This window comes from Rattus rattus, chromosome 5, assembly GCF_011064425.1.
Source record: "Rattus rattus isolate New Zealand chromosome 5, Rrattus_CSIRO_v1, whole genome shotgun sequence".
Lineage (NCBI taxonomy): Eukaryota > Metazoa > Chordata > Mammalia > Rodentia > Muridae > Rattus > Rattus rattus.
The window spans coordinates 135,369,148-135,388,853 of NC_046158.1; the positions used below are offsets into that span (position 1 = coordinate 135,369,148).

At 53.2% G+C, this 19,706-nt stretch overlaps 2 protein-coding genes across 2 annotated transcripts in view; one reads left to right on the plus strand and one right to left on the minus strand.

Moving 5' to 3' along the window:
- Window positions 1-405: 405 nt before the first annotated feature.
- On the plus strand, window positions 406-10,152 carry Ergic3 (ERGIC and golgi 3). Its single transcript, XM_032904557.1, has 13 exons — window positions 406-570; window positions 706-776; window positions 894-981; window positions 1,164-1,283; window positions 2,545-2,638; window positions 3,273-3,438; window positions 3,516-3,573; window positions 7,981-8,012; window positions 8,682-8,778; window positions 8,858-8,922; window positions 9,393-9,529; window positions 9,646-9,701; window positions 9,935-10,152. The coding sequence occupies exons 1-13, from the start codon at window positions 483-485 to the stop codon at window positions 10,012-10,014; spliced, it is 1,152 nt and encodes a 383-aa protein (XP_032760448.1). The 5' UTR covers window positions 406-482; the 3' UTR covers window positions 10,015-10,152.
- Window positions 10,153-11,394: 1,242 nt separating this feature from the next.
- Window positions 11,395-19,706, minus strand: part of LOC116900726 (fer-1-like protein 4) — a 37,023-nt gene continuing 28,711 nt past the window's right edge. The window contains exons 36-45 of the mRNA XM_032902432.1: window positions 17,274-17,401; window positions 16,951-17,121; window positions 16,150-16,304; window positions 15,286-15,446; window positions 14,706-14,791; window positions 12,975-13,073; window positions 12,585-12,826; window positions 11,946-12,226; window positions 11,775-11,875; window positions 11,395-11,700 (exon numbers count right to left, since the gene is read on the minus strand). Of these exons, the coding sequence (XP_032758323.1) occupies window positions 11,508-11,700; window positions 11,775-11,875; window positions 11,946-12,226; window positions 12,585-12,826; window positions 12,975-13,073; window positions 14,706-14,791; window positions 15,286-15,446; window positions 16,150-16,304; window positions 16,951-17,121; window positions 17,274-17,401 (1,617 nt within the window). The 3' untranslated portion in view covers window positions 11,395-11,507. The remainder of the gene's footprint in view (window positions 11,701-11,774; window positions 11,876-11,945; window positions 12,227-12,584; window positions 12,827-12,974; window positions 13,074-14,705; window positions 14,792-15,285; window positions 15,447-16,149; window positions 16,305-16,950; window positions 17,122-17,273; window positions 17,402-19,706) is intronic.

Below are 19,706 nucleotides of genomic sequence, written 5' to 3' on the forward strand. Positions count from 1 at the left end.
TTTTTTGGACAGGGTTTCTTTTTTTTAAAGCCCTTGTTGTCTTGGAAACTCTTTGTAACCCAGGCTGAACTCGAACTCACAGACTTGCATTTAAGTGCTGAGATTAAAGCTGTGTGCCCAACCCGGTTTGGAGCCAATACTAATCAATGCCGTGACCCTACGTCAGGGTCATATTGGAAGCGCTGTCCAAAGAGATCCAAAGGTCCGAGGAGAAGCGCTTACCACAGCTGCTGTCACTCCGCACTCAAGCACCGCCCTCTGTGCTCCCGGCCCACCCCCCTTGGAGCACCGCCCAATCTGCGCCAGGGGGCGTGACAATGTTCGCAGGCTTGATAGCCTTTGAGAAGGCAAGTGAGGGGTGGAGCCCCACTTACGCACTGCTACGCCTGCGCAAGACAGCGAGGGGCGTGACCCCGACTTCGGGCCGGAAGCGGGAGGCTGGAGGGGCGGGCCGGCTGGTGTCCCCTTTCCGGCCGGTCCCCATGGAGGCGCTGGGGAAGCTGAAGCAGTTCGATGCCTACCCTAAGACTCTGGAGGACTTCCGGGTCAAGACCTGCGGGGGCGCCACGGGTAGGTCTTGGCGCGGGCAGGGTTGCAAGGAGGGAGCTGTCCTCGCTTTTGGCCCGGGCTCCCGGACTCTCCCTGGCCTGCTAGGGGCTGAGGGGTGGGATGCAGGCCATGCCAAATCTCGCTCTCGCTCCGCAGTGACCATCGTGAGTGGCCTTCTCATGCTCCTGCTGTTCCTGTCTGAGTTGCAGTATTATCTCACCACCGAGGTGAGGGGCGTGGCCTGGAACGTGGGCGGGGCTTGACGTTCTAAGGGTAGGACCCTTAAAGGTGGGAGAGGGGAGGAGAGGAGTAGGGCTAATCTGACTGAGGTAGTCACGCTCTAGGTGCATCCTGAGCTCTACGTGGACAAGTCTCGGGGGGATAAACTGAAGATCAACATCGATGTTCTTTTCCCACACATGCCTTGTGCCTGTGAGTACCTGATTGTGAGTGGGAGTTGAACCCCTGGATGTACACCTCTGGCCTTAGATCCTGGAGTAGTTGCCAGGTCATCCTCATTCCCCAATCCAGTTCTTCCTCGAGATACATCTTTCCCATCACAGCTCTGCTCTCCAGGGCCCTGGAGTCATAGCTTAGTTTGCTTCTCTTAACAGACTTGAGCATCGATGCCATGGATGTGGCCGGGGAGCAGCAGCTGGATGTGGAGCACAACCTGTTCAAGAAACGACTGGACAAGGATGGCATCCCCGTGAGCTCAGAGGCTGAACGGCATGGTAACCAAGGGAGGAGGGGACAGGCCTCCAACCCTAGAGCTGGACATTGTTGCCCTGCCTTCCAGAAGCGGGCTGTTGCAGGCCCAGTGACACATCAGACAGAAGTCAGGTGGCTTGCCTAGGGTTCTACAGCTTGACTAAAAGTCAAGAGTCAGTTGAATCCATGCTTCATGGAGTAGAAGACCTTAGGGGCTGGAGAGGTGGCTCAGTGGGTAAGAGCAAAATGCTTTACTTGGTTACATTTCTCAAGCTTGAGCATGGGTCTTCCTTAGGAAAAAGCGGTCAGGTGTTCACTTGCCCAACTCATTGGCTAGAGTACTTTTCCCCACTGCAGTGCAGAAGAGTTTAAGTTCTCAAGTAGAATTGCCTGGATTTGGATCTGGCATTGTTGGCGGTTTGAGAGCATTAGCTATAAACTGGTGGTAAGCAGTAGCAACCCACGCGTAAGCTGAAGGGTTGGATGCAGGGCAGACAGATGTCAGCTCACGGTGCTTTGACTTTGCGATGGTTTAAAAGCATGCCCGGACCATCGTCCAGGTCTTCGCTTTCAGTAGAGGTATCAGTAGGTTATTAGAGATCCCCAGTCCTTCGTTAGGAAAGAGTCACAGCAGATGGCCCTGCCCAGCGGTCTCTCGGCTATGTAAGTATTCTGAGCACGTTTAAGGCAGTGTACATTAAGCTCTACTGTTCCGTATCTTAGGTGTATTAAGTGCGTTCTAAAGTATCAGAACATGATATTTTACCAACAGTAGCCTCATCCCGAGCTGAGGATCAGTAAGGCATGGTCAGTGACATAACCCATATGTAACCTTTATAAAAGACCTGGTATGGAGTGCTACTCACTTGCAATTCCTTTCCCATAGTTGCAGTCTGTTACCCTCAGCCCATCTCACTATGTGGCTCTGGCTGACCTAGAACCCACTCTGTAGACCAGGCATGGAACTCACAGATCCTCCTACCTCTGTCTCCCCAGTGCTGGGACGGAGGGTGTATGCCACGACTCCAGCTCAGACCCAGTTTCGGGGTCTTCTGGGGATGAGATCAGACAACGTGAAGTTACATGTACCAGCTGATACTTAGTATTTATGCTGTTTTCTAATTAATACTGAGTCTGTGTGAAGGGCTTAACATCTGACTGTCATAGTTGTACAGACCTTAGCTTCGGTTTTTCCCAGGGACTCCTGTGGGAGGGAGGGAGCTGTGGCTGTGGATGTCCCTGTGTCTGCTTCATGATGAACTTTTGCCTCTGCCCTGCCCTTAGAGCTTGGGAAAGTCGAGGTGACAGTGTTTGACCCAGACTCCCTGGACCCCAATCGCTGTGAGAGCTGCTATGGTGCGGAATCAGAAGATATCAAGTGAGCCATGCCCTCGGGCACGAAGCGGGTTTTCACCAGGCTCTGTGGTTCGCCAGCCTCAGCCTTGTCCAGACTGTTGCATGGGGAGTTAGACCTGAGAGTTTTGTCATTAATGATCCCGATGCAAGCGATGACAGTTAGTAAGCAGGCCCCCTGACAGCTGCACCCCTGTGGGTAAGGTGGAATGGCTCTTGCTCTTCTGTCTAGAGAGTCATCCAGTCCTGTCTTCAGTCCGAGTCACGTCACTTATCTGTGTATTAATAAGGGATGATAATGACACCCTTCTTGCCAAAGTCACATAAGGATCAAGTGTATGTTGCATGTAAAGCCCTGACGTACAAGGCCAAAGCGACATTAGTAAGCCTCCAGTTTGTGCTAACCACTGTGTGATTTCCCAGCCCCAGCCCTTGAGAGACTGACGCAACAGGTCTAGAGAGATCTACTCTTAGAAAGAAGGGGGAGAAATTATAATAATGCTACACGTAGCGTAAAATTCGCCGTTATATGTGCTTTTATGTGTACAGTTAATTGGCATTAAGGACATTTACTACCTTCTGCAGTGGGCAGAGTAGCTTTGGTGTTACTCCCCAGGGCGCTGTGGCTGGGCTCTCAGCCCTTCGTGCCTTCCCGACAGGTGCTGTAACAGTTGTGAAGATGTGCGGGAAGCGTATCGCCGCCGAGGCTGGGCCTTCAAGAACCCAGACACTATTGAGCAGTGTCGACGGGAGGGCTTCAGCCAGAAGATGCAGGAGCAGAAGAACGAGGGCTGCCAGGTGTACGGCTTCTTGGAGGTCAACAAGGTACCAGGAGGGATGGAGGTGAGACAGCTGGGCGAGCCCTGCAGTGGGTGGAGAATGAGAAGAAATGTCTCCCCCAGGTGGCTGGGAACTTCCACTTTGCCCCTGGGAAGAGCTTCCAGCAGTCCCATGTGCACGGTGAGTGATCAGGGTCAGCCGGGGGCGCTTAGCTCTGGGATCCCCTCGAAGGTTGGTGTGTCCTTTCTTAGACCAGTATTCTTTTCACTTGGAACCAGAGTAGGAGAGCAGTTGAGCACAGTTGTAAAGAGTATAGGACAGGGATATGGCTCGGTCAGTCGTGCATGAAGGCTTGATCCCGTCTGTGTGGTGTAGGAGTTAGGGTTATTGCACAGAGCCTGGTTTAAGTGCTGCTTTGTTGAGTGCTAACCATCCCTCCCCAGCCCAAAGTCAGTGCTGTGTCTGTGAAGCTTTGGGCGAGCAAAGCTGGATTGGAACTCAGATTTGGGCCTTAGCTGTGTTTATGTATTCATTCACTAGGCATTAGTAATCACCTACTGAGCGCCATGTGTTTGTTAGTCTAGATATGAAGATGCGCAGTCAGTAAAGTCCCTGCACTCGGGATGTTCAGACAGACAGCTGGGGTGGTCCACACCTCTATAATCCCGGCACTTGGAAGGTGGAGAGAGAAGGATCAGTTCCAGGTCATCCTCACGTAGCACGTTTGAGACTAGCCATAGCTACACGAGACCCTGCCTCAACACCCTACACATGCACACGCACACGCACACACACACTCGCACGCACGCACATACGAAAGGAAAAGAAATAGGAAGATAAGTACATGATATATCCTCTATTGTTAAGTAATGTGAACCAAGCCAAAGACCAGCATGGTCTACAGGTTATGGTTAGCCATAACCCTGGCTCTAAATAAATAGATAACAGTACAACAATGTAGACCAAAGCCAGGCAGGATAAAGATGGTGGGGGACACTGTCGCTGTTTTAGTTAAGGTGGTTAGGGAAAGGCTATGGGATTACATTATGCAAAGACCTGAATAAAGTGGGGTGGCCGGCAGTGTTGATGCCTAGACAGTGTAGCAGGTGAGGGCAGTGACTATAGATGCTGAGGGCCTGCCTGTGCTTGGCACGTCCCAGTGACGGTAAGACAGGGTGTCTGGAACACAGAAGAGCATGGTTGACCACAAGCTGAGGGAGGACAGCTACACAGGGCATCTGGGCCCAGGCTCCTGTGCTGTGTGAGAAGCCGACTTCACCTTGCCAATAAGATCAAGCATGATGGCTCAAACCTTTGACCCAACACTCAGAAGGCAGAAGAAGGAGGGTCTCCATGAGTTCTAGACCAGCCAGTGCTGCAAGTGAGGCTCCCACCAAAAAAGTACCTGACGGTGTGTAGAAGGCTGGAGGAGGGCAGGGCAGTGTGTAAGAGTGCAGTGAAGGAGGTCGCAGTGACCAGCAGAGATGGTGGAGCATGGATCAGAGTGTTGGTGGAGAAGCAGTGGGTTCTGGGTACGTTAAATGTAGAACTGAGAAGACACTGATGAATGTGACAGAGAAGCCAAAGAAGTTCAGGACAGCTGCAGAGTTTATGCCTGAGTAGTGGGAAGGTCAGAAGACCTAAGGAAGGTCGGCTGGGAGGTTGTTTATAGGTGTGGGTATAGAATTCAGCTTCTGACACCTTCAGACCAATAGGATTTCCATTTCCTGGGTTCTGTGGTTACCAAGTGTTTACCAGGTGTTGGGAGGAGAAACTGCCCGGAGACACAGAAGTTGAACCGCCCACACATTAGAGCTGCAGCTGACGTCAGAGAAGAGGGGAACTCAGAGGGCTCAGTGCCTCCAGGCCTCGAGCATTAGAGGAGGCCAAGGATGGCTGATGAGCCAGGGGAGCGGAGGATGCATTAGGGGCATCGGTGGCCCTGACAGAACATGGCTCTCACCAGGCCATGTGGGAGCGAGTTCTAAGATTGTGTTAAGGGTACAGGTGTTTGAAATTGAAGCCGTGGACAGACGTCATCAGTGCCATTGTCCAAGTTTAGATGATGTTGGAGGGCGAGACCGAGAGGGAAGGGAGGAGTGTCCAGGGACTGGTGCACAGACCTCAGAAGGCTCACGTGCAGGGTTGTGCGTGTGCTGGGCTTGGGGAAGTCACTGTAACACAGCAAAAGTGAGGCTGACAGTGTGGCAGGCGGGTCCAGAAAAGAAAGTCTAGTGCCTAAACATGACGACAGACCAGCTGCGGCAGGCAAGAAGGCACATGCAGGGTCGCCTCTAGCTGCCGCTCTGGTGCAGGAAGCAAGGTTGTTAGCTAAAGGCTGAGGAGAAGGGGATGGAAGTGGTAGAGGCTTGAGAGAGAGGCCACAGTGGGCACCTCTGGTTTCTGGGACAGTGGATAGGATCTGTGGAGACCACCACAGGATCCTCTAGGGTTTGGGGATGCTCCATGCTGCCCAGATGGGAGTCAAGAGTTCATGAAGAGGCGATCACAGAGGGGGACCATGGAAAGAAGTGAGCACTTGGGACTGGTAGGACTGGTAGCTACTGAGGAAACTGAGGCAACAGACTGCTGTAGGCCTTCTGTGTGGTGGAAGAGGATGTTGGATTTGGGGTACTAGTGGGCAGGAAGGAACAGGAGGAAGTTAGCAGGCTAGCAGCCAGAGCATGGGGTACTTGTGGTTAAAACTAAAAGGGGTGTAGCTACTGCTAATGTCAGATTAGGGAATGACCAACAGCTGGAGGTATGGGTTGGGAGAGAAGAACAGGGAGTGGGCTGCCAAGGAAATGTGGGGACAGGATGTTGGAAGGCTCCGGTACATGACAGGAGCTGTGACTCAGCTGTCACCAAGGATGGAGAGTTCTGGGGGTGCCTAGAAGTATTTTGTGATTACACAAGTAGGGGTGCACCAGAGCTGAGGACTGAGAGTAGATCAGGGAACAGTGATCTGATAATGGCAGTAAGGAGCTAGAATGGTTTCTGTCTTGACCAAAGCAGGGATACATATGGGAGACCGACCACACTGTAATTGAGGGGATAGCTAGAGCTGGTGCCCGTGGGTGACACGGAAGAGTGAAGGGCTTAGGTAGAGGCTGAAGACAGGAGTCTTTCTTCCTGGTGGGGTGTGGACGTGGGAGTTAGGACACACTAGGTGGCTGCCAGGTAGGAGTGCAGGGAATGATCAGGGCCTGCACCGCTCTCAGTGGCTAAGGTGAGCGTGTATGGGGTCCTGTCCTGTACAGTAGCCCTCTAGGTCTTTCAGGTGGTCTGTGCCTGCACTGGGGGAAAGGCAGGGGAAGCAGGTAAGGGGCCTAGGGGACCCTACAGAGCTCTGGGATCCTGCATCCCTTGACTCTTGAGGAGTAAAATGGACTTGCTGAGACTATAGGAAGATACCCTGTCACTGTATAAAACTCGTCTCGAGGTGTCACAGACACTCAGGAGGTGGGGCTGGCATCACAGTGGCATGTCTGCACCTCCTCTTAGGTCCACCCTCAGAGTCATGAACCCCAGGGAACTGACTCTGAGTACAGCGATGCTCACATGAGAGCTCCAGTGCCTGTGGCCAGAGCTCCTCAGCGTATGTTTCTTAAATCCTTGTTGATCGCAGGGCGCATGATACGGGGTGGTATAAGATCTTGTAAGTTGACCAGGTATTGCCTCTCTTAGATCCTCCTGGCCCTTAGGACAGCCCTCTGCACTTCGTCTGGGTCGTGCAGCTGGGAGAGGGTTTTAGGGCTCAGGGTCTTTGGTTCTTCTTAGACTGGCTATTTTTTTCTGCTTATGCTGTCTTCTGTGCCTCTTTGGTTCCGGAAGAGGCCTTTTAGCTGGGGCTAGACCCTTGGGCTGAGGCAGGAGTGTCAGTCCTCCCTCCTCCCATGGTCTTGCTCCATAGATCTCACTGTGAAGCTCTGAATCTCTGTTCTCTTCCTCCTCTCTCCTTCCCCCATGCTGCAGTCCATGCTGTGGAGAGTAAGTGGCCCTGCCCCCAGGGAGGCCAAGCCCCACTTCTGAGGCAGCCTGCCCTCCTGGGATGGGGAAGGTTTGGATGGGTCTGGGATGTGTCTTTGAGGTGGGGTTCCTCACAGCAGGGCAGTTGGGATTAGAAGATGGGATGAAATTGTTGCTTCAAGATCCCCTTGAGATCCCCTTGGGGAATTTTGAAGGCAGCATCACCAGAGTCTCTGCCCCACCCCCACCCACCCATCCCCGCTGGGGTCCAGTGATTTGCCATTAACTCTTGTTAGTGATCAACCAGTCAGTAGATTTTGTTTCCTGAGCTAAAAGTCCCGCCTGGAGTCGGTTGCCTAGAGTTCCTCTGTCAGGGAAGAAAGATATGTGTTCTTGCCCACCCCAGTGTGACGAAATGACCTCTCACCCAGGTCCAGGGCAGGCCCTGGCCAGCTGTCCTTAAGCAAGGCCAGAGGTGTCAGGGCGAGGGTCACTAGGGGTCTGAGAAGAGCTGGGTGCATCATACCCCACAGGGGAGGAGGACAGCCTGAGAAGAGATTCAAGAGCAGCCCGGAGCCTGGTCCTGCCGACCTAATGACACTTTCTCTTCTCTCCTAGTTCATGACTTACAGAGCTTTGGCCTTGACAATGTACGTACCAGGTGGGAACCATGGAGGTTGGGTGGCGTGGAGACTGGGCTACTCATGTCTGGCATGGGGAGCAGAGAAAACCCTCTCCATTGTTCGGCTGGTGCTCCAGACTCAGGGCAGAGACAGGGTTGTGGAGTGCATCCTTGAGAAGGAACCTCAGAGCAAAGCTAGGAGGGAATGTGACATTTCCAGGAAGCCCCCAGGTGGGTGTAGATGGCCACGGCTGACAGTTGGCAGGGCCAGAGCACATGGGGCTTGGCAGCCACTCTGAGGATTCCGCTCTTTGTAGAGACGAGGGCATGACGTGGTCAGATTTGTATTTCTAGGCATCCCTCAAAAAGCTGGCAACTAGGGGCTTCTGCTTAGGCCTTCGTCCCTTGAGGGGGTCCAGGCAGGGCCAGTGTGTACTGTGCACTCCATGACTCTTTGAAGTTGTACCTTATCCCTGGAGCCCCAGGAACCTGTGGACTGAGAAGGGAGTCCCTAATGAAAACAGGAGATGGCTTGGTACAACCACTCCTTCCATTAAAGCCTCTCCCACACAGGGGTCTTCCCTTCATCCCTCCCTTTCTGGCTTCCCTGACAGACTCAGGCACCCTCTGCTACTCTGGGTAGTTTGGGCGGTTGGGTTGTGCACTGTCCGGCCTCAGCCACCGATATCGCTTGCAGATCAACATGACCCACTACATCAAGCACTTGTCATTCGGGGAGGACTATCCTGGCATTGTGAACCCCCTGGACCACACCAACGTCACTGCACCGCAAGGTACCATCCTGGGAGGTAGCCCCTTCTCCCATCAAAACCCTGCCTGGCACCCATGCCCTGTGCTTGCCTCTCCACACAGCCTCCATGATGTTCCAGTACTTTGTGAAGGTGGTGCCCACAGTGTACATGAAAGTGGACGGGGAGGTGAGTTAGGGAACACCTCGTGGTCTTCCTGCTTCCCACACTGCCTCCAGACATCCCTCGGGCGCTCAGTGACTCCCATTGTCCATTCTGGGCGGGGTTAGCCAGGCCAGGCATCCCTTGGACTTGTTCTGGTCTGGAGCAGCCAGTCTGTGGAGTGCTTTAACAGGGCTGAGGGGCAAGGAAGAAAGTCCCAGACGTACGGTGCCACTGCAAGGATTTTTTTCTCACCCCTGGACCTCTAGCAAAAGTAGATGGAGCTAGGGCAGGCCAGCTGTAAGGTGCTGACTAGTAGGGCTAGCTGGCCAGTGAGGTGTCCAGGCAGGGGTCCACAGGAGCTCTTACAGTGCTAGTTACCAACATGGGATCCTCATCTGTCCCCTCATACAGTCACAGCCTCATAAGGGGCAGGGCTCAGAACACCCCAAGCCAGGCTCTGAGCCTCTCTGCCCCTGGGGCTCTTCCTACCACAGGTGCTGAGGACAAACCAGTTCTCTGTGACCAGGCACGAGAAGGTTGCCAATGGCCTACTGGGTGATCAGGGCCTGCCGGGGGTCTTTGTGCTGTATGAGCTCTCACCAATGATGGTGAAGCTGACAGAGAAACACAGGTGAGGGTATGGAGTGGCAGTAGTCAAGGCTCAGGGCCTATGAGAGCGGGGGCCTGCCGGGCCTGCCATTGCCAACGAGAGCAGGTGCCTGCTGAGCCCTCCGGTTGCCTCTGCAGGTCCTTCACGCACTTCCTGACGGGTGTGTGCGCCATCATTGGAGGCATGTTTACAGGTAAGAGATCCCAGGGCACTTCTGCGGGGAACGGGTGCCCAGGCTCCCTGTGCTGCAGATTGGAGGGCGTGCACAGACCAGGCAGGTGCCCACTGCTCAGTGGCATCCTCAGCAGGGCCCAGGCTTTGGTTGGGGAAGAGGAATGCCTTAAGGACCAAGGAAAATGCCAGCTGGTCAGTTAGGTGACACCAAGGGTCCCCAGGGGCCACTGCTAGTCACCATCTCTCTCTCAGTGGCTGGGCTCATTGACTCACTCATCTACCACTCGGCTCGGGCCATCCAGAAGAAAATTGACCTGGGGAAGACAACCTAGTTCTCTTCCTTCCCGTCGTCGTCGTCGTCGTCCGCCCTCTCTTCCCCTGTGATTTTATCCTCCAGCCTGTCACCTACCCATCCTCCTCTTGTCCTCAGTCAGCCCAGCCCAGGGTGATAAATATGAATTGTGATAGGAGTTATTGGTCTCAGTGTGATTCTTGGGATCTGGCTGGGACCTAGGAACGGCCCCCTCTTGGTCACATATCGAAATCCCTCGTGACTGACAGCCCATGTGCACCCCTATTTAGTGTGGCTTTGCTTACACCAGACTGGTACCTGCTTCACAGCCGTGTCCATAGTCCCTCTGCTGTGAACAGATAGAACTTTCTAGGGTGAATATCTTGGAGCCACCACAGCTGGTGGATAGATGACTTCAGTGCCTCTCTCACAGAGCTCTGGGCCCAGGGTAGAATTGGTCACTTCTGCCCTGACAGACAGCTAAAGCAGAGGCTGCTTCCCACAGCCTGGCCTCAGTGCTGTGGTTCTGCTCACTGCCAGGCCCCATCGTGTCTCTGCATAGAGAACACATAGACCTTTGCCGACTCCTGAATGGAAGCAAAGCTGAAAACGCAAGGGGGAGGAAGCCTGTGGCATGTTAGAGCCCAGCCAGCACAGACCACAGCTCCTCACCACAACCCTCATCTGTGTGTGGAGAATCAGGGCCCAGAGGCCTCAGCAGTCCACACCCCGGAGCCAGGGCAGCAGCCAGGTGACCAGAGCCTAAGACCATGGCAGGGAAGCCAAGTGCAGTGGTGACAGCAAGATCACCGGATGGCACTATGCCTGAGGTCCAGGTGATGGCCACCTGAGAGCCATGTCCAGTGTCCCCACAAGTCAGTGGTGATGACTCCCTCCCTTGTTAGCCTGGGGTCCGTCTGGTGCTGGGCCCATCCTTGGCTTCTGTGGTTTGGTCTGCCCCATACTCTTAGGAAGCTCACACTCTCGGGCTTGGTGAAAGCTAACGAAGCAAAGTGCTTAGACATCACAGAGGGCAGAGCCACTGGCAGGGACTGAAAGGCTGACAAGTGCGTGCGTGCGTGCATGCGTGCGTGTGTGTGTGTGTGCATGTGTGTGTGTGTGTGTGCATTGTGTGTGTGTGTGTGCATGTGTGTGTGTGTGTGCATGTGTGTGTGTGTGTTTGTGTGTGCATGCAGATGAAGGAGGGACCCAGCCACTGGCAGGGACTGAAAGACTGACAGGGGTGTGTGTGTGTGCGTGTGTGTGTTTGTGTGTGCATGCGTGTGTGTTTATGCATGTGTGTGTGTGTTTGTGCGTGCGCAGATAACGTAGTCCATTCGGACTTTGCAGTCCTCCATCCCCAGCCTCTGGTGCTGCCTGGGAGCATTTATCCTGTACCACCTATAAAAAACAGCCCGTGGCCTCTGAGAAAGTTTACTGAACCCAAGGACGGAACCCTTCCAGGTTGCATTGGTAGGAGGGACTTCCAGAGCAGGTTTGAAAGACCCTGAGGTGTGTCCCTGGTCACTTGAGTTAGTGTTTGTTGATGGGGCTGAAGATGACCTCGCTGATCTGTCCAGGGATGGTGTAGAAGACGAGGAGCAGGAAGATGGTGATTAGCGCCAGCAGCAGCAGCAGCACCAGGATCCGCCAGTACCGGCGCAAGATGAAGAAGACAAAAGTCTTGAGGGGGTTCACAAACCAGTTGAAGGAGGTTTTGGGGCGACTGTTGGGGAAGGGGGTCACAGTGAGCAGGAGGCCCCTGCCAGTGAACGCCCCTCCCACAGCTCAGGGACTTACTTGGGCTTCTCCAGAGGCTCTGGCTCCTTTCGCCCCCTCCCAACCGGCCGCTTCTCTGCCTCCTCCAAGGTTAGCAGTTCAAACTCCGCCTCGACCTTCCCCTAGAAGGAAATGGGGCAGTCAGCGGACAGGCCAGCCTGAGGCAGGCCTTGGTCATTATGCGCTACGCACTGTGAGGATGTAGACGTTGCCCCCTGTGTCTGTGAACTCCAGGTCCTCGGGCCGACCCTTCCTCCTCTTCCTCTTCCTTTTCTTGCCAGCCTGAGCCTCTCTGGCCTCCCGCTCCACATCTTCCATGTCCTTCGTCTTCACCACGGGCCACCAGCCCCGCAACCGCCGGCAGCGAAACAGATTGCACCTCGGCCCTGCCCCATCGAGGGCTAGACGAACAGTACAGTGCTCAGGGTCCCGGGCCCCCCTCACCATGTCTGGTAGCTGCAGCTCCAGGGACCCTGGAGAGCAGAACTCAGGAGGTTAGGGCCAGTTGAAGAGGCAGCACCCAGGGTTGCAAAGACCCCAGAGGGAGGACAGTGGTCAGGCCATAGCTATAGAGGTCTAGAATCAGACTGCCTGTCAAAGGTTACAGAGGGAGTGACTTCAGGACGGTCTGTGGGTCTGAAGCAGAGCCTTGGTGAAAAAGAGGTTATTAGTCATACTCCCTGAACACTGATTAGGTTAAAGCCTCAGGTCTGAAATCAACAGGATCCAAAGTTGAGTTAGCGTTTGAACCAAGGGACAAAGAGGCAAAGGTTGGCGCAGGGAGAACATGGACAGATCAAGTGTGGGCTTGAGCTTAGGAAAGCTAAGTACCAAGAAAGTCGTTGGCAGAGACTCGGTCGTAGTCCCAGACCTGCAGGACCAGCACAGCTGGCTGCCGGAACTCGGCCTCCTCCAGGGCGAAGGGTCCAGGCTTGCGCCGGACGCTCACCTCCCGCTCCGTGGGCAGGTAGTCAAAGCGGAACACAAAGCGCCAGTTGAAGTTGCCCTCTCCGGTCAGGGAGTTGAAGTGCACATCTGTCTCCTGTCTGTCGTGCTCTAGACCCTTCACCCAGCTAAAGGAAGGAGCAGCCCAGGGCAAGGTGGGTATCAGGACCAGGACCACAACCAGAACTTAGCTGGCAGCACAGAGGATGTGAACACAGGCTCCCCATTTGCAGTTTCTTGTAGGGCAGCCCTGGCCATCCTGGCCTGTAGACCTACCTTTTCACATAGATGTCACTTGACATCTCCCCAGTGAGTGGGTTCACATCATCCAGAACCACGTCGTCTGTGTTCCAGATGACAACTCTGAGCTCGTAGCTGAGGATGAATGGTTTCAGAGTGTTAAGAAGGGTCGTGGGAGTATAGCTCAGTGGGCAGAATGCTGCTGGACCAACACACCACAGTCCCCGGTTTGACTGCCCAGCAACTCTTAAACAGGGATGGTGGCACATAGTCCTGTAATATCAGTCCCCACCCCCGACCCCAGAGGTTTAGAGTTCATCCCTGAGGCTGCATAAGACGCTGTCCCCAAACCACAGGAGCTGAAAAACTTTGACTTTTGTTCAGTTGAGTGTGGAGAGGCCCTGGGCTACTGTACTGTAGCACTACAGCAAGGTGTGGTGATCCACACCTACGAATCCCAGCAATGGAGCCATGGAGGCAGGAGGATTAAGAGAGTTAGGCCATCCACGGATGCATCCCTGGTTTGGGGCCAGCTGGGGCTACGTGAGAGCTTGACTCAAAAGACAAGAAAAGAGGGGGACGTGGGAACAGAAGGGAGCTGAGTCAGGTGTCACTGACCACTTCCCACTACAATTGTAGCACCAGGAGTGCTCTGAGCCAAGCCAGTACAATGAGGTCCTTTACACTTGTTGAGTAGTATAGCAAGTCACGTGACGTATAACCCCAGTTCTGGGTATAGAAAAATGTGAGGAAAGACAGGCAGAGAGGGAAGGGATGAGAACAGAGGAGAGCCAGAACATTCTGGTTTCCCCAGCATGGCATCATGGTTGTCAGAGGGTTGCCTGGTTGTCTCTTCCCTTCCCTTTTTAATCCTCTCTGATTTTGCTTGGTTGAGACAGGGTCTCATGTAGCCCAGGCTATCCTTGATCTCTCTATGAAACTGAGACTGGCCTTTGAACTCCTGATCTTCCTGTCTCTTACTTTTGAGTACAAGGATTCACTACCACACCCATTTTCCCTCTGACTCTACCCAACCACAATGTCAATCAATGTGGATCTGATGGGACAGGCATCTACTGGACTCCAGGCCTGGGAGGACCACACAGAACTGGCCAATCCGTGGTACCAGAGCCCTTACCCACAGTGTTAGAGCAGCATCTATCACCAGCAGCAGTCCCGTGGGAAGTGGCTTTGGGCTTTGGCTCTAAAAGCATTTATTCCCACTCAGGAGGCCTGGTTAGTAAGAGATGAGTCAACATTCTCAGAAGCTACCCTGTCCCTGGGCTGCAAAAGGCTCTCTGAGGGGCTAAAGAGATGGCTCAGTGATTAAGAGCACTTTCTGCTCTTCTAAAGGACTCAGGTTCAATTCCCAGCATCCACAGTGCGGCTTATAGTCTTCTGTGGCTTGGGAGATTGGGTACCATTCCTCTTCCGACCTCTGCAGGCCACAAGCATGCTTACAATACACAGACGTACATGCAGACAGAAGACCAATGCACATTTTAAAAAAGGCTCCCTAAGAGTTACACCAAGAATAGCAGAGCCCAGAGGTAGAAGAGACAACCTCACAGAGCTGCATTTGTGCTAGCCCGGGCAGGAGCAGGGTTTACTGAAGGACATCTGGACACTATACAGACACAATGCTCGTGGCTTATGGGGAAGGGAAGGTTATGAAGCTCAACTACCCACAAGCCTCAGTCAGAAGTCTTGGCCTCATTCAATGGGGGCTCAGATTTTCAGAGAATAGAGGGACCCAAATCCTCTTACCTGATTGGCTGCCGAGGCTTGATGTCAACTGGGGGTGGGGCAGGCACATCACTGGGGAAGATGTCAATCCACATGTGCAGGGATCCCTAAGAACACAAAATCAGAATGCAGGATCTTGGTAGAGAACTCCTTTTCTGCAGAGAATCCAGGGGTTGCCTGTCTCCCGTGGGGAAGAGAGGAGGGTCGGGGGCAGGAGTTACTGGGTAGATTTAGGGTATTAGGGTAAAGGTAGAGTCTGAAGTGAGGGTCCCAAGGTCAAGGCAAAGTTTGGGTCCAGGATAAGGTTCCATCGTAAGAAAATTGAAATCGAGTAGTATATGGCTTTTTCAAGGCCCAGATAACTAGGATGGAGCCCTGGGTCTGAACCCTGTGGGCTCAGGGTTGGGGGATCTTGTAGGGCCAGAGTCAGGGATGGTGTATACAGTCCATGACAGGTTCAAGACTCCAAGGCTGGGCGGGCTGCTGACTGACACCAGGATCCGTGGTCCTGGTGGTCCGTGTGTGGGCAGAGGACTTGGGGAAAGGGGCCACAGTCAGGTGGGAGTCTTGGTAGGTCTTCAGGGCGCTGAGGTCCCTTCACCTGCAGCAGCCCTGGGCTGCGGGGATGGTACAGAGGCCGCGTTTCCACATGCTCAGGTACCAGTTGGATCCCAAGTCCTGGCATCTCCTGCCAGCGCCTCAACACCAGCAACGCTTGGGCCTCTTCAGAAGCCTCATTTGCCCCCTTGGGATCCCGGCCATCTGAAACAAAGGGGGTATGGGCTCGGATTCACAACATCCCTCCTCTGCTACCCCTCCCCACCCCGTCCTCCTCAGCACTTCTCCGCTGAGAGCGTTACTGTACTAGATAAAGTCTGTGGCCTGTGCCGGGCATGGTGGCTCACACCTTTAATCCCAGCAGAGGCAGGAGGATGTCCATGAGTTTAAGGACAACTTAGTCTACATAGTGAGAGTTCCAGGACAGCCAGGACTACATAGAGACCTCCTCGACAGCTGCCCTCCACCAAAAAAAAAAAAAAAAAAAAAAAAAAAAAAACCCAAAAGCCTATGGCCTGGGAGAGCAAGTCTGTCATTTACAAAAAGCAGGGGTTGGGGGGTGGGGGGTGGGTTCCTGCTATAACTACCGACTGAAGACTGTGGAGAGCCAGCCATCGCCTCTGATCAAACCCTGTTTAGAGAGTACCCTACCAGCCCTGTGAAGTGTGAGTTCCATATCCACAGACTGGATAAGTCTGGATCCTGTGCTCTGAGGGGTCTGCCTGAGATCACTTTCTCCCAACATCCAGGAATCTTGTCCTCACTCAGCCAAACTCACAGACATCCCTGTGCCTACTGCAACCAGTGGGCTCCCCTGGGCATAGGAGCCTGACACCTGGTGTGTCCTGTGTCTCGCTCTGCCTCCCTCGGACCTGCTGTGGCCTGTCCAACAGACGGGGTCTGGTACCTGGAGGCAGGGCCTCAGATGGTGTCAGAAAGACTCTGCTGCCCACTTTGACAGCCCCAGCTCGGTATTCAGGGACAGGAAGGCCACAGCGCTGGCACAACCCAGCCAGGATCTGTGAAGGCCGGAATGCATCTCGCCAGGCATTGTACCCATTCCTGTGGGCAGAAGGGAACAATGTATCCGCTAGGGCTGTGTGTGGAACAATGTATCCGCTAGGGCTGTGTGTGACACAAAGACACTGAGGAGGGAATGAGATCAAAGAGGACAAATGACTTAGTACCGAAACCCTAGGACCCAAGCTCAAGTCCTGGACACTGAACCAGGATGTCTTGCTAGGGAGTGAGAGAAGCTCCCGTTTTGGAGACAGCAATGGGGCTGTGAGGACTGGGAGCTGTATCTATTTGCAGATGTATCAAAGGGCTTGCGACATTCACGGTGAGGCCCTGAATTCAAATCCCCAGAGCCCACATAAAGATCTATACACAGTGCAAGTGTCTGTAATCCCAGCACTCCTATGAGAGATGGAGGTGGAGACAGGAGACTGGCGTCTTAGGAGCCAGGTAACCTGGCACACAACAGTGAGGAGACCCTGCCTCAAAACAGGACGGAAGGAGTTCAACACCCAAGTCTGTCCTCAGACATTCATGTCACGTTACGGAACACTTGTGCCCATACTCTCACACGAGTGTACTCCACAAACACAGCACATTCAAAATATAAGAGTAAAACATTTTCAGTGGGATTGTGGGCTTTGCGTGTGTTTGTTTTGGGAATGGCTTCTTAGGGCCCTGCTGGACTCACACATCATACTGGGAGGCCAGCCCACAGTTGGCTCTGTGGTGGCTATAGAATCTGTTTTCCAGGTCAATGTGGGTCTCCCCGATGAGGTCATCAGAACCCACGAGGTCATGGTCAAATATGGCCACAGTCAGCTCTGGCTCAGCTGGGAGAGAGACACTCAGTTCCAGGACCCTGGCCAGGAAGGAAAAGTGGCTAAGGACAGCTCCATGCCCTCCAAGGAGACCTGGGGTGGCAGTGTCCAGCCCTCACCACAGCTGCCCAGGTAAGAAGCCATGGAGCCAGGGCTCACACACCCCCGTTCCCAAGCCCAGGGCCCAGCTCACTCTCCAAAGATGGGATTCAGTTGCTTGGGGATATAGCGCTCCTTAGTGTCCTGCTGCTCCTTGCCGGCGCTCACCACCACATAGGGGTCTGCCTTGCCATTGGGGTCTGCAGGAGCCAGGTTGGTAGCCTAGAGAGTGGAGTCCAAACCCAGTGGAGTCAGGAGGTAAAACATCCTGGAAGCCCAAACCCTTGTTGACCTAACGTTGGGATTCTAGGAGGTGCTGGAGGTCACACCAAGGGCTTCCTCCATGCTAGCCAAGGACTCTGTCATCTGCCACGTCACAGCCCCTGCTCTTCTTCATTACCTTGTAAGAAATAAATCCCTACAGCCCATTTGCAGTAGGTGTGTTTAGAACCCATTGGAGAATGGCAGGTAAACTGGAGACACAAGGCCACGGGTCTATAGCAATTGGTGCCTTTCTTATGTTAACAGCTCAGCTACAGGATGAGCCCATAGGCTGAGGTTAGGAGAGGGGACAATACTAAACACTAGGAAGGTCAGACTTCTCTGAAGAATTTGCTTGGGGGTTGGGCAGTGGGAAATCTAAAACTTACTATTTTGTACCAAACTAGTATACCGGTCTTTTCTGCCTTTCGTCCAGGTCGGCCTCTGGCTTCTGCATTGAAAATAAATCTGTCCTGCTTTTGTTACACTGAGTCTCCAGGACTTTTATTATGAAATGAGGATCAGTGTTTCTCACATATGTAAAGAATACAAGGGGTTGGGGATTTAGCTCAGTGGTAGAGCGCTTGCCTAGCAAGCACAAGGCCCTGGGTTCGGTCCCCAGCTCCGGAAAAAAAAAGAAAAAAAAATACACTACCCACAGTCCTTTGCACTTTCCTATTTTCACATTATGCAAGCTCCTGGAAATTACTTGGTTTATGGACACAGAGCACATCCTCACTCATTTTAAACTGTTCTATAATATTCTCTTTTGCCATTCTTATATGCCTGGACACTTGTCTTTACAGTGACTTTTCATTTTTAGAAATATGTGGGGCATTTTTTTTTCTTTTTCTTTTTTTCGGAGCTGGGGACTGAACCCAGGGCCTTGTGCTTGCTAGGCAAGCGCTCTACCACTGAGCCAAATCCCCAACCCCTGGGGCATTTTTCCCAACCGTTCTGCCAGCCTTTTTCAGAATTGGTGGTCGAACCCAGGACCTCCTTTTTGGTAGACAAATTTTCCACCACCCCCAGCTAAGTCGTCAGCCACCTCCTAAGTCTTTCTGTGTGTATGTAGTATGGCGTATGTGCCTTCATGAATGTGTGCATGCCTGTGAGGGCCTAACATCAACACTGGGGTCTTCCTCAGTCCCTCTCGCATTTTTTAAGATATGGTCTCTCACTGAACTTGGAACTCACCACTTTAGCCCACCCCAACCTTTCACACGGGCACTAGGGATCCAGAGGCTTGCTTAGACAGCAAGCACTTTTCCTACCAAGCCATCTCACAGCCCCTATTCAAGCTTGAGACAAGGGCTCACATAGCCCAGGGTGCCCTCAAACTTGCTTTGTGGCTGAGGATGACCTTGAACTCCTGACCCCTTTGCCCTCACCTCCTGAGTGCTAGGAGTCCAGGCATGTGCACATGGAGTGTGTGATTCTGGGGATGAAATCCAGGACTCTGTATGCGGAGAAAGCATTGTAACTCTGAGTTACGGCTCCAGTCCTCAGGGTCTTAAATTTCCACTCTGTCTACCCCGGCCTCCTGAGTAGCTGGGATCACAGGTCTGTGCTGGCAGGCCCAGCTCTTGAGTTGCTTTTGTGTGTTCATGAGGACACGTGTGTATATGCATGCAGGGTCAAAGCACCTCCTCAGGGGCTGTTCCTCAGTGTCTACACTTCTGTTTGTTGAGGCAGCATTTCCCACCGGACCGGAAGTGGCCACGTAAGCTAGAGTGAGTGCCCACTGAGCCACCTGTCTCTACCTCCAGGATTACAAGTATGTGGCACAGTCTGGCTTGGTTTTGCATGGGTTCTTGGGATCAAACCCAGGTCTTTGTGCTTCTGAGGAAAACACTTTTCCTACTAAGTTAACTTCCTGCCGTCCTGGGTCATTTCTCTGTGTGTGTGTGTGTGTGTGTGTGTGTGTGTGTGTGTGTGTGTGTGTGTGTGCATTGGCCTGAAATCAGCAATGAACCTCAACTGACTGGCCAGGGGCCCACCTCAGTGCTAAGGTTACAAGTGTAAAACATCACGTTTGGGATTTTTCTTTCCCCTCAGTGAGTTATGGGATCAAACTGAAGTCCTCATGCTGATACAGCAAACCCTTTACAACCCCGCCATCTTCTCAGGTCACTTCTGACAGCTGAGCTCTCTCTGCTTACAAAAACACAACGTAAGCCGCTATTTTCAGTCTGATGACTTACAGTTCTAACATCCGGAACAGTATGCTGTCTAATTGTCCTTGTCATTTTTCCCTGATACTGTT